The sequence below is a fragment of the Hyalella azteca genome, unplaced genomic scaffold, assembly GCF_000764305.2.
Source record: "Hyalella azteca isolate HAZT.00-mixed unplaced genomic scaffold, Hazt_2.0.2 contig2705, whole genome shotgun sequence".
In the NCBI taxonomy this organism is placed as follows: Eukaryota; Metazoa; Arthropoda; class Malacostraca; order Amphipoda; family Hyalellidae; genus Hyalella; species Hyalella azteca.
In genome coordinates, this window is record NW_025932970.1 from 116721 (window position 1) to 129205 (window position 12485).

Genomic DNA, 12485 nt, shown 5'->3' on the forward strand with positions numbered 1-12485 from the left:
GGTGATGTCAATAATAATACACTGAGATCATCATGAAAATATTAAAAATAGAAGGATGAACAAATGTGATATCCCTACAAGAGATATGAGCTCCAGGAAATCATCATAAAATTAATTGGTTTATCCCTCATGATTTTAATATATAACATGAATAAATGAAGCTAGATAGAAACGAGTATCAAAATAACAAACAAATTTTAATGAAATCCGTCATGAACAATAACTATGGAAGATATTACCTTCCAATGTAACCAATTATAAAAAACATGATGATATATAAAAGAAGCGAAACAATTTGGTTATATATAAAAAATTTGAAAAACAAGCGTTTAAATCCCATGTACGAAAGAAACCAGAAAACAAAACCACAAGTTATTAATATAATACGATTACCTCTTTTCAAATATAACCAATTACATTTCAAGTCTAAAAAAAACACTAAATTTACTGTAACTAATTATTTATTAAATTTAACCAACTTTTTATGAGAAAGAATGAATAATACCCGAAGCGTAGGTGTTACAAAACCGCACACAAATATACCGAGATAAAAAATAAAGACAGGGAGCGAAATAAGTGAGACCCGGAGCAAAATGTTACGTACATAAATACGGCAAATAAAATTCACGGTGAACAAGGTACGGAAAAAATTAAAGCGTATGAATTTTGAAAAGGAATTATAAGAATCTGATCATATCTAATTATAGATAAATGCAAAACGAGCATCTCAAGCTTTGACAGAAGACAAGACAAGGATTGATGTCAAACAGACGATTTGGCTACATGTATACAATAAGGATTCATTATACTCGTATATATTCACCGTGTACGCGGGAAAGCTTGCGTTCCGCAGGAGTTGGTAACATGGGCAGGCAGGAAGAAGTGGGACCGGGTTAGGGCATTGCGAAAAATAAATCGTTTCAAGGATCGTTACAAAAAAAAAATTGTTACGCAAATTTCCGAAAATTTAAATAATTAGTCTAAACTCAAAAGTAAGATTGTCCTAGTTGCCAGAAAAGACAGATATTCGTTGTAAATACGAAACAAAAATATAGAAGGTTGAAAAATCAGAATTCACATAATGTTGGCCACGGGCCATTAAAACTGATACGAAACTGAAAACGAATGCTAAGATACGATAAGAAGTGTAACAACGGTTCGACTTCTTCCAGACGAGTCTCGTAAAATTCGTATAATATAGAAAAATCAGTCAAAAATTATAAGGATGCAGTCACAAAAAAATATTAGTATAAAATTTATACAATAAAAATGAAGAAGTAATAAATATAAGACAAGCAAATAGATAAATTTCCGTGAGCTAATGAAACAGAGCTAAGAAACAGCGTGATACAGATATTTGAGTGGTCAATATTTAAAATTAGCGAGGAATTCGTAACTGCAGGATTAAGGACAATTAGTGAGCAATAGAACAACTTGCTTGCATAGAACAGACTGTGCATAACAAGAGGAGGAGTAACCTTTGCTGAGGGTGAGAGTAGCGGGTGTGTGCAGATTTTTTGGGATCGGCAGTGCAGAGGGGGAAGTGAATTCCAGAGAGGGTGAGAGTAGCGGGTGTGTGCAGATTACGGGAGATCGGCAGTGTAGAGGGAGAAGTGACCTCCAGAGAGGGTGAGAGGAGTGTAGCGGGTGTGTGGAGATTGAAAGGTTGTAACTATATACTGGAGGAGAGTAACCTTTGAAGAAGGTCAGTTCATAGAGTGTGCAGAGTGAGAAGAAGCAGCAGTGCAGAGTGTGCGCAGAGATGGTGCACTGTAGATACCAGGGCACAACAACAGCAGAGGTGTGGTTCGCTATGCCATTTTTACGCTAAGGAACGTCGACGCTGCACAAAAGTACGTATCACAGCGAACATCGCTACGTGACTGGCCCAGTTCTTCTTCACACATTCTAAGTCATGTTAGGTAAAAAACCATGTTACAAGAGGTCTAGAATGTAAACTAGCCAACGACAAATTAGCGTAAGGTCATTATTAGTCAAGTTAAAATAGTCCCGAAAGTTGAAAAGGTAAAAATAAAACTAAATAGTCAGGCAGAGCAAATAGATGCGCCGAGGTACAAATGAACTAACGCTTGAATTAAAATAAACGACGCGTAATTTTTTGCTGGATTATTGGAATTAATGCACGCAAGAGCAAAAAATTATATCCCGTTATCTTACAAAAGTCGCACAATTTTTAAAAAAGGACAAAAGGCTTCATTCAGAAGTTTCATCAACAGCACTCATCAAAGAGCCTTCACCAAGAGAGAATTGCACAAAAATTATAAGAAAAACTTTTCGCTCAAGAGCGTTGTTTATCCAATATATAGAGAATTTGTAATTTATTTCAATTGAAGTTTCGATCCGTTGAGATAAATTTTCAGTCACTTCATGTTGAGATAAATTTCCAGTCGCGTCATATTAATGACATGAGCATTGAGCAGCTTCATTGAACAACATTCGTAGTGTGTCCCGTAACATAGATACACATACAAGGTAAATCTAAATCACGAGAACTGAAGACATTCTCTAAAATTGTTAACGAAAAATATTAGTGGGCGGGAATGTACGAAGGCTTCCTTTAATGCAGCCATAACAACATGAAAGTCTTTAAAAACACTCACGTGGAGCTATACACAGGTACTTTAAAACTATAACAAAGGCTTCTACAGACAACATATGGAAAGTTTAATATTGAATCTGAGGTTGTAGATATTTCTGCGACTAATATGCTAAAAAAAATTCCGGTTTCTGAACAATTTTCACCATACTACCGCGTTGACATGTATTCTTGGGGTATTTAAGGGAACGAGTAATGGATAAGTTTTCCATGAATATAAATTTAAAGTACGAATTGATTGTAGGTATTCGAGTGCTGCGATTAGATTTTTCTATAATTTTGCAGAACCAGTTTTTTTTGTTCTTCTAGCATCTAGCTTATGTCAGGTGGAAGAAACTGTCTATCTGGCGGAACAATTTTAAAGTCACTAGACGACTTTCTATCTGGAATATCAATACCATTTTTATACGGTAGACTTCATATATTTTCCATCAAGTATGAAATAAACAAGTAAAGTTATGCGTCGCAAGCCTTTAAAATTTCGAAACATATACCCACTTCGAGCGGGTTCAACATTTTCACTTCATTGCCCATTGGGGGAAAGAAATTGCATATTCACAACTTTGACACGATAATTCCAACTTCAATCCAAATTACTTGACGATACGATAATTTCAACTTGAATTCACCATTATCGCCACCAAAATACTTTCAACTTCAATTTTAATTTTTAACAAGAAATTCCTATTTCTTGTCTGCACGACAATTAGAAATTTTAATTACATTTTCAGCAAAAAAAAAAGCAACATATAATTTATTTCTTTGCATCGTAACTTAAAATTCAACTCACATTTTTTGCTGTTATAACAGTTCGAGCTTCAATTCACATTTTTAACAACAAATTAACATTTCATGCTGGCATGAAAATCTCACCTTCAATTCATATTTCTTTCGCGCGCGTCAGTTAATACTTTATATCACATTTTGCAAGGGCACGGTAATACATAATTTAAATTATGTGGCTTTGAAAAAAATGTCCATAAAACGAAAACAATTAAAAATATGACAAAAATGATTGAAGGAAATTCAATTCTAATTTATAAATTCAATACGCGGAAAAATACTGATAAAAATCGTAATTGATTGCTAAGTTGTCCCTTTTTGCTAAGATTAATTGATTCGATTTGAATATATTCTTAAGATTTTGCGTTGTTAAAGAGTGATAATCTTTAGCGTAAGTATTTACATTTTTATAATCATTTTTAATGAAGAAATAAACATGTTGCTTAAAAAGTAATTGACGTTTAACATCAGTCACGATGAGATATGACGACACATTAATTTATAAGAGTGCGAGAAAAAATAAGTTTGGTAAACATTACTTAATTCGAATTAAATGATTTAAATCCGACTTAAGAAAATGATGAATTTGCAAACTGAACAGATGAATTGAATGCACCTTAAAATGAGTCACAAAATAACTATAATTAAGGAAGCAAACTGAATGGGTAAGGTCATGTGACATTTATAAATACTCTTTAAAAAAATTATTTGCGATAAAAATACACGCCTAACTTTGAATTCGTATCAATTATCTGATACAAATATTTAAAGTTAAAAAGTTTAATGTTGGATGAAGTTCAACCATGAACAACAAAAGTTTTCGCTTGACTGGACAAAATTTAAGAGTTATCATCATCACAGAACGACGTTTAAATCACTATGAAAAAGGCGTCAATTTCCTTTTTACGGACTGTAAAGTTTTCTTGGGGCTGCTGCTGGGCTTATACGTACAGTTTGCGACGTCCTCGCTCAGAGAATAGCTCTCGACCGAGCTCAGTTTCTCGTCATACTCTTCCTGGATCGCGCGTCGTGCCTATGGGAGTGAAGGGAAGAGCCTATATAGAAATCTGAGTTTATACAGAAAATAGAGCCTATACAGAAAATAGAGCCTATACAGAAAACAGAGCCTATACAGAAAACAGAGCTTATACAGAAAACAGGGCCTATACAGAAAACATAGCTTATACAGAAAATAGGGCTTATACAGAAAATAGGGCTTACACAGAAAACAGGGCCTATACAGAAAATAGAGCCTGTACAGAAAACAGAGCCTATACAGAAAACAGAGCCTATACAGAAAACAGAGCCTATACAGAAAACAGAGCTTATACAGAAAACAGGGCCTATAGAGAAAACATAGCTTATACAGAAAATAGGGCTTATACAGAAAATAGGGCTTATACAGAAACAGGGCCTATACAGAAAGCAGGGCTTACACAGAAAACAGGGCCTATGCAGAAAACAGGGCTTACACAGAAAACAGGGCCTATACAGAAAACAGGGCTTATGCAGAAAACAGGGCCTATACATAAAACAGAGCCTGCACAGAAAACAGGGCCTATATAAAAAACAGGGCCTATACAGAAAATAGAGCCTATACAGGAAACAGAGCCTATACAGAAAACAGATCCTATACAGGAAGCCGAGTTTATACAGAAAATAGAGCCTATACAGAAAACAGAGCCTATACAGGAAACAGAGCCTATACAGAAAACAGAGCCTATACAGAAAACAGATCCTATACAGGAAGCCGAGTTTATACAGAAAATAGAGCCTATACAGAAAACAGAGCCTATACAGGAAACAGAGCCTATACAGAAAACAGAGCCTATACAGAAAACAGATCCTATACAGAAAACAGAGCCTATACAGAAAATATAGCCTAATATAAGCCTATGAGAGTAACAGTAAACAGAGACTGTCAAACTCAAACGGAACACACGATGTTTATTTACGGTATGAATGATTTTGAAGTTGCAATACACTTAAAAATGTAATAGAGATTACAGAGTTCTTAAATGGGAATTGAGGTAACCGCTTTAACTAGATACATATTTCAAACATAAAATAAACAGCTTTGATAATTAGCTTTCCGGTATCTAATGTTATCACTAATCAAATATTACCATTATCAATTGTTTATCCCACAATAATTAATAATTAACTAACATATCAGCAGTGAAAAAACCCTGCTCACTATTTGACAAGATAACCGTGAGATACTAATGAGTGACTACCTCATTAACCAATTACCATTAAGATGAGTAACACCACACATGAAATGTCTCACCTTCTCTCTCTCCTCCTCAAACTTTCTCCTGACTTCTTCTTGCTTCTTCTCGAGCTGTTCTCTCTTCTTCTCGTAAATCTCCGTGAGACGCTGCCGCTCCTGAGTGCCTCTGTCTACCAGAGCCTTGCGCATCTCGCGCTTCATTCTGTTCATCAACATCATCGTAACATTGCTATTACTTAGACATGTTACTTATTTACTACTATATCTTATTATCTTTATAGCGCTCTTATTAAATTATTATTATCAACATCGTCGTAACATTGCTATTACTTCGACAGGTTACTTATTTACTATTATACCTCATTATCTTTCTAGCGCTCCTATAACTATGAATTATCTTCAGATTTCCCATCAAACATCGCGATTACAAACATTGCTTTTACTTCAACTTATTACGCGTTTCCAAAAATTACTTATAATATATTTAACCCTGTTATTAATATCAAATCAGAACCTATTTATCGCACCTCTCGAGCTCGAGCTTGTCGGTGGTGTGCTTGGTAAGAACCTTCCTCTCCTCCCTGAGGTACTCCTCCTGCCTCTTCTTGAGGTCCTCGACGCCGCGGTCGTGTAAGTTCTGAAGGTTCTTGAGCTGTGCGGCCTGCGACAGCTTCAACAGCTTCTCCAGCACCATGTACAGCTGTCATACAGTCGGGAAAACTGTCAGCATGGTCGGCATCATGAGAAAACTGTTAGCACGGCCAGCATCATGTTCCGTAGTGTATTTATATTACAACAATTGTATTACAAAGTAAGTTCAATTTGGTCTGAAGTGTGCGCTCATTGCTACAGTGCAACATTGCAATTGACCAGAATTCTGATTAATTATTAGTCATTTTAATCACTAGCAATTAATTAGTCATTTACCTATTGTTTCAGAGTAACAATGCAACGCTACAATCAAAACGTATTTGCTGTTCCGTTCCGCAGTGACAGCTTAATGTGACAATTAACCTTCAATTTGCATACAAGATTCATTTATTTACAGGAATTCAATTCACGTCTTACAATTTTCCGGCAGACTATCACATGACAATTGCACTTAAGATTAATCTTAATTAATATATTTAATTAATGCTGGAGCAGACAGACCGACTCGTGGTGTTTCTCCTGCAGTTTGCGCTCAAGTTCGAGCTGCTGGCGCAGCAGAGCGTGCAGGGCGGCCTGGTAGCTCTGCGTCACCTCGTGCAGGCGGTGTTGGTGCTCACTGCTTAGCCGCGTCGGGGGACTGCTCTCGTCTCTACGGGTAATGAGAAATGCTATGAACCCTTTAGTGTCGTCTCTACGGTTAATGAGAAGGACGCTTAACGCTTTAGTGTCGTCTTTACGGTTAATAATAAGGACGCTTAACGCTTTAGTGTCGTCTCTACGGGTAATGAGAAGGACTCTTAACGCTTTAGTGTCGTCTTTACGGTTAATAAGGACGCTTAACTCTTTAGTGTCGTCTCTACGGGTAATGAGAAGGACGCTTAACGCTTTAGTGTCGTCTTTTCGGTTAATAAGAAGAGCTCTTAACCCATTAGTGTCGTCTCTACGGCTAATAAGAACTCCTAACCCTTTGGTGTCGTCTCTACGGCTAATAAGAAGAACTCTTAACCCTATAGTGTCGTCTCTACGGTTAATGAGAAGGACGCTTAACGCTTTAGTGTTTGCTGTTAATGTATCAAGCTCATTCGTCAAATGGACAAATATTTTGCCGTTGGTTCCAGGCTATGCTATGACCAAGTGGACGTATAAGTCGCCTCGCAAACTTTAATGTGGCGTTTCGCGCTCGCAATAAAATTAGTCGTTGGGGTAATTACTTAATTTCGCGCTGCAAAATCAGCAGGGGAGTAAGATTTTTAGACGTCAATAATTGCAGTGGTCAAAATAAAAATGATAATTTTTTTCTATTTCGTTGGAGATAAATTTTAAGTGAGTCGTTATAAATTACTAAATGCTAATTACATCGAATAAATATCCATCACATAAACTGAACAAGTAAGTAACAAGGCTAGAAATTCGCAAATTAGGAGTAATCACGATTGCTATATATACTTGCAATGTTACCTACTTGCTTAGCACTCAAGTACTTACATGCTTTTAGTCGATGACATTTTCTTCTCTAGCTTCGAATGTTGCTTCACGAGTTCTTTTTTCTTCTTATCAACGCCGCTAGCCAGTCCTTGTCTCTCTTTCTTGTGTTTCTTATGAATTTCTGAGAGCTCCTTGTCAGTCTTGAGCTTCTTCTCTCTGAAGGTCTTATGAGTACTCAACTTCTCGATGTCCTCGGCCTCTATGACGACAGACTCGAGCGCCGAGCCCGGGAACTCAAGAGAGGATTTTTCTTCACTGCATTTAGTGGTTAATGTGGACTTGTGCGAAACCGAGTTTTGTCTTCGTGGAAGTCCACCACAATCAGGACCTAGACTTGCCGGGATTCCTCCCGGAGCTACTAAAACGTCACCGTTACTACCACCAACGTCAACACCAATACCACTTTTTTCTCCACTTACGTCGCCCGCCGTCACGCCACCACCGCTCGTCACACCAGATGCTTCTCTAAAGCTCGTCACGACGGGTGTGTTTGGTGCACAATTGGCCTCATCGTCGAAATCGTCGTCTTGGAAGACAGAGAGTTGCTGGGCACGCTTCTCGAGCTCGCTCTGATACTTAATAGGGTTCACGAGAGCCTCAGCGAAGTCGCTAAGACCATCGGGCACATAGTCCCGTACTTTAATATACACGAAGAGGGAAGGAAGACCTAGAGGCTGACCAGCCTCATTGCGCAGCACGATGTGCCTGTAGCCTGGTCTTAGGCCCACCAAAGACAAAACCCTGTGACCTAGGAGAGGCTTGCTGCCGGTATCTTCGTACGCTGCGATGCGCAGGGTAGCCAACTCCGGCAAAACGACCTACACGCGTTAAACAAGAGAACGATTGTTGATTACGCTATGAAAACTGAATCGAGAATGCACCTAAAACTGACCATTAGTTGTAGGAACATCCTATATTTAAATCGTAAAGTTACCTGTGGTCCACATATGCGATGCATTCAAGTTCGATCTAACTGTAGACCAAAATGCTTTATCTACGCTTTTTATGTCACTATATTTTTTAAGAAACGATCCTAAATTGCAGTTATTCGATGATCCAGAAATGATCGTGAGCGATTGATCTTGGATCTCCTCCTCCAACACGACGATAGTTAAAAAGGTCCAGGTGGCCATGTTAACAATTTTGCAACGTAGGTATTGGTAGGTAACTATTATAATGACGATCAATTCAATATTGTTTTAGGATTACACATTCAACTACAATCTCTCTTAAAAGACTACGAAAGAATCTTCACCTCACCTTTTTGAAGACGAAGGAATCTTCACCTCACCTTTTTGAAGACGAAGGAATCTTCACCTCGCCTTTTTGAAGACGAAGGAATCTTCACCTCACCTTTTTGAAGACGAAAGAACCTTCACCTCACCTTTTTGAAGACGCAGGAATCTTCACCTCGCCTTTTTGAAGACGAAGAAATCTTCACCTCACCTTTTTGAAGACGAAGGAATCTTCATCTCACCTTTTTAAAGACGAAGGGGTCTTCGTCCCACACAGGGTTGATGCAGTTGTTGGGGACGGTCTTGGTCTTGAAGCGTTTACGGACAGTGTCGGCAGGCAGGCCGTACATCTCAACTTCAACGTAACAGCTCGACCGCTTGTCGCTCAGAAACTGACCCGATATAACCTGCCCAGCGTCCGTTATACATCACAATAATTATATCTTTATTCGACCATTGATCTTGAAGGCTATGTCGATCACGTGTTATGTTATATATTATCCAGACTGTAATAGGTAACTAGAGAAAAAATAAGATGAATATTTCAATTCGAACATCCATTATCTGTTTCCAATGTAGGTATGGATTTTGATTACAGCTGATAAGTGTTTGATTTCGTTAAGCCAGGTAAATTGTTCCCATTTATTCTTAAATAACGGTAATTAGAAGACTGCCAGGTCTTTCATTACCTAGCACTAGAGCAGAGCACAACAAAGCAGCACAAATAGCGGTGTAAAATAATGACTGAATTGCCACCTATAGGAGTCGAGTGATGGGCATGTTTCACAAATAATTGCTGCTCAGCAATCTAAGAAAACGATCTGAGCAAACAAATTAATAAGGATGTGTTAAGCAGGTGCATGAATGAAACAGAAACCGTTCATATCTATTGTTGAAATTCCCTGGTGGAAATCATTCCATAATTCATTGAGATGCTGTACAAACCTTGACAGAAACGGTCCCCGCTATGATGCCGTCTACGGTGCTTTCGGCGAAAGGATCAAATCGTCGGTCAGGACGAATCATGAAGTCAGGTTTTAAGAGATAACCCGACCTGTTGTTGAACTCGAACAGTCCGATGTTAAGTTGCATAGATAAATCTGGGGAATAAACAAACACCACCGGTTTAGAACGGTAATCCAAAATGGTGTTCAAGTCAAAAAGAGAAATTACGGACGGGTTAATTGTCAAGTAGAAATTGGTAATGCTGTAAAAGCGTTTTATAATACTGATGCTCTTATCTATCAGAGTTTGATAGTTACGAATAACCAACTGATAACATCGCCGTTCCTAACTTTACCCCACCCTTAACTAATATCACATTCCTTATCATCGTAAAACTGAAATATTTATTAATATAAGTATTTACGTATTACGTAATAAGAATGTAGGTGTTAAATAAGTAAATATCAATGAGAACTCCGAGGAAATGGCTGTAAGTGATGGCTGTAAGTACGTAAATGACTGTAAGTAATGACTGTAAGTAAGTAAATGACTGTAAGTAATGGCTGTAAGTAAGTAAATGGCGGTAAGTAATGGCTCTAAGAAAGTAAATGGCTGTAAGTAAGCAAATGGCTCTAAATAATGGCTGTAAGTAAGTAATGGCTCTAACTCCCGCTCTAAGTAATGGCTGTAAGTAAGTAAATGGCTGTAAGTAATGGTTGTAAGTAAGTATATAGCTGTAAGTAACTACGTATTAAATAAGTAAATACGGAAGAGAACTGACCGAGAGTCTGGTAGTTGAGAGCGACCAGTTGGCACCCCGCGTTCCAGAACTGATGAGGCAGGAAGTTCGAGGAGTCTACGCGAGTGCCTCTGGGATACACGCGCGCCAACTGCCGCTTGTTGTAGTTAACGAACTCTACGGGGTTCTCCTTCAGCAGGTTCAGGGTCTGGGTCTCCACGAACGAAGACATCTCGTAACTTCGGTTACGCTCTGAAAATTGGGGCTTTTTCACTGGGTGTCACTAGAACAATGACCGATGTAAACTCTGGAAATAGTGACTTTCAGTGGGTGGCACTAGAATAATGACCGATGTAAACTCTGGAAATAGTGACTTTCAGTGGGTAAATAGTGACTTTCAGTGGGTGGCACTAGAATAATGACCGATGTAAACTCTGGAAATAGTGACTTTCAGTGGGTGGCACTAGAATAATGACCGATCTAAACTCTGGAAATGGCGACTTTTCAGTGGGTGACACTAGAACAATGACCGATGTAAACTCTGGAAATAGTGACTTTCAGTGGGTGGCACTAGAACAATGACCGATCTAAACTCGAGAAATGGTGACCTCATCACTGGGTGACACTAGAACAATGATCGATCTAAACTTTGGAAATGATGACTTTTTCTGTAGGTTAGCATCACTCGTTCTATTAAATAGAACAGTGATATTATTAAACAAATTGGTTCGATTGATGATATTCCGATTAAACTAACATTAGCGTTATTAAGATAGCAAAATAATAATAATAAAGCATGACTCACTCTCGGCCACCTCAAAGGAGTGGAAGTGCACAGGTTGGATGTAGTTCACGAGCTCGGATATCTCAGCGCCCGCCTCCACCTCCTCGCTCGCCGTGTCCTGAGATCAAGTGAATTACATATATTCTTACAGAGCATTATAATTCGCAATAAATAAAATAATTAGTAACTAAGATACTACTCTTACTCTCAGAATTATGAATCACGAGGACTCACTCGGCTGGCTTATATATTTACTGCCGTTAAAAAGCTTGCATTTTGTTTCAATGCTAATTTTACAACTTATCCTATAGAAAAATAACAATAATTTCAGTTCTATTTTGTTTTGTGATGAATGACAACATCGTGTTGTGGTGAACGGGAGCCATCATCGCCACCAGCACTGAAGATATCATCGTCCCCATCATCGGCATGGCCTCACCTTGGTCTGCGCGCGTCTGTCCTCAGGGGAGGCGCCAGGCTCGTCGTCATCGTCGCTGCTGGAGCTCTCCAGCGCCTCCGCCTCCACTGCTCAGAGACACGTCGTTGTAACGGGGACGTGTGACGTGTGTGACGTGTGTTGCGTGTACGTGTGGCGAGCGGGGACGTGTGGTGTGTGTGTGGCGTGTGTTGCGTATGGGTGGCGTGTGTGACGTGTGTGGGGCGAGCGGGGACGTGTGTGACGTGTGTTGCGTGTGTGGCGGGTGAGAAAGTTAGCTCGGTGACATTTAGATATGATACACTTACATGCAGAATAAGACAAACACTTCAATAAACCAGAATTCTTAACATTTCTAAAGCATGTAATAAATTAAGGAAAAAGTAATAATGTAACGCTAGGCTATGTGCAGAGGTACGGGTATGCGGGGGCTGAATAAATTTCATCATTGCAAGATTTTATTATTATAGTCATTCATCATGAATTGATACAATATTATTGTGATGATGTTGTAGCAATTATATTTATAAAATATTAACCCATATTAACCTACAAGATTTATAATGATGAAATGATA

General features: G+C 38.5%; 1 protein-coding gene across 1 annotated transcript in view; it reads right to left on the bottom strand.

The window, feature by feature from the left end:
• Positions 1 to 1240: 1240 nt before the first annotated feature.
• LOC108679776 (1-phosphatidylinositol 4,5-bisphosphate phosphodiesterase classes I and II-like) overlaps positions 1241 to 12485 on the bottom strand; it is a 71588-nt gene continuing 60343 nt past the window's right edge. Inside the window, exons 14-24 of the mRNA XM_047885656.1 lie at positions 11912 to 11997; positions 11494 to 11590; positions 10731 to 10940; positions 9950 to 10104; positions 9247 to 9411; positions 7770 to 8587; positions 6786 to 6933; positions 6161 to 6333; positions 5691 to 5835; positions 4352 to 4433; positions 1241 to 1843 (exon numbers count right to left, since the gene is read on the bottom strand). Coding sequence (XP_047741612.1) covers positions 1812 to 1843; positions 4352 to 4433; positions 5691 to 5835; positions 6161 to 6333; positions 6786 to 6933; positions 7770 to 8587; positions 9247 to 9411; positions 9950 to 10104; positions 10731 to 10940; positions 11494 to 11590; positions 11912 to 11997 — 2111 coding nt within the window. The 3' untranslated portion in view covers positions 1241 to 1811. The remainder of the gene's footprint in view (positions 1844 to 4351; positions 4434 to 5690; positions 5836 to 6160; positions 6334 to 6785; positions 6934 to 7769; positions 8588 to 9246; positions 9412 to 9949; positions 10105 to 10730; positions 10941 to 11493; positions 11591 to 11911; positions 11998 to 12485) is intronic.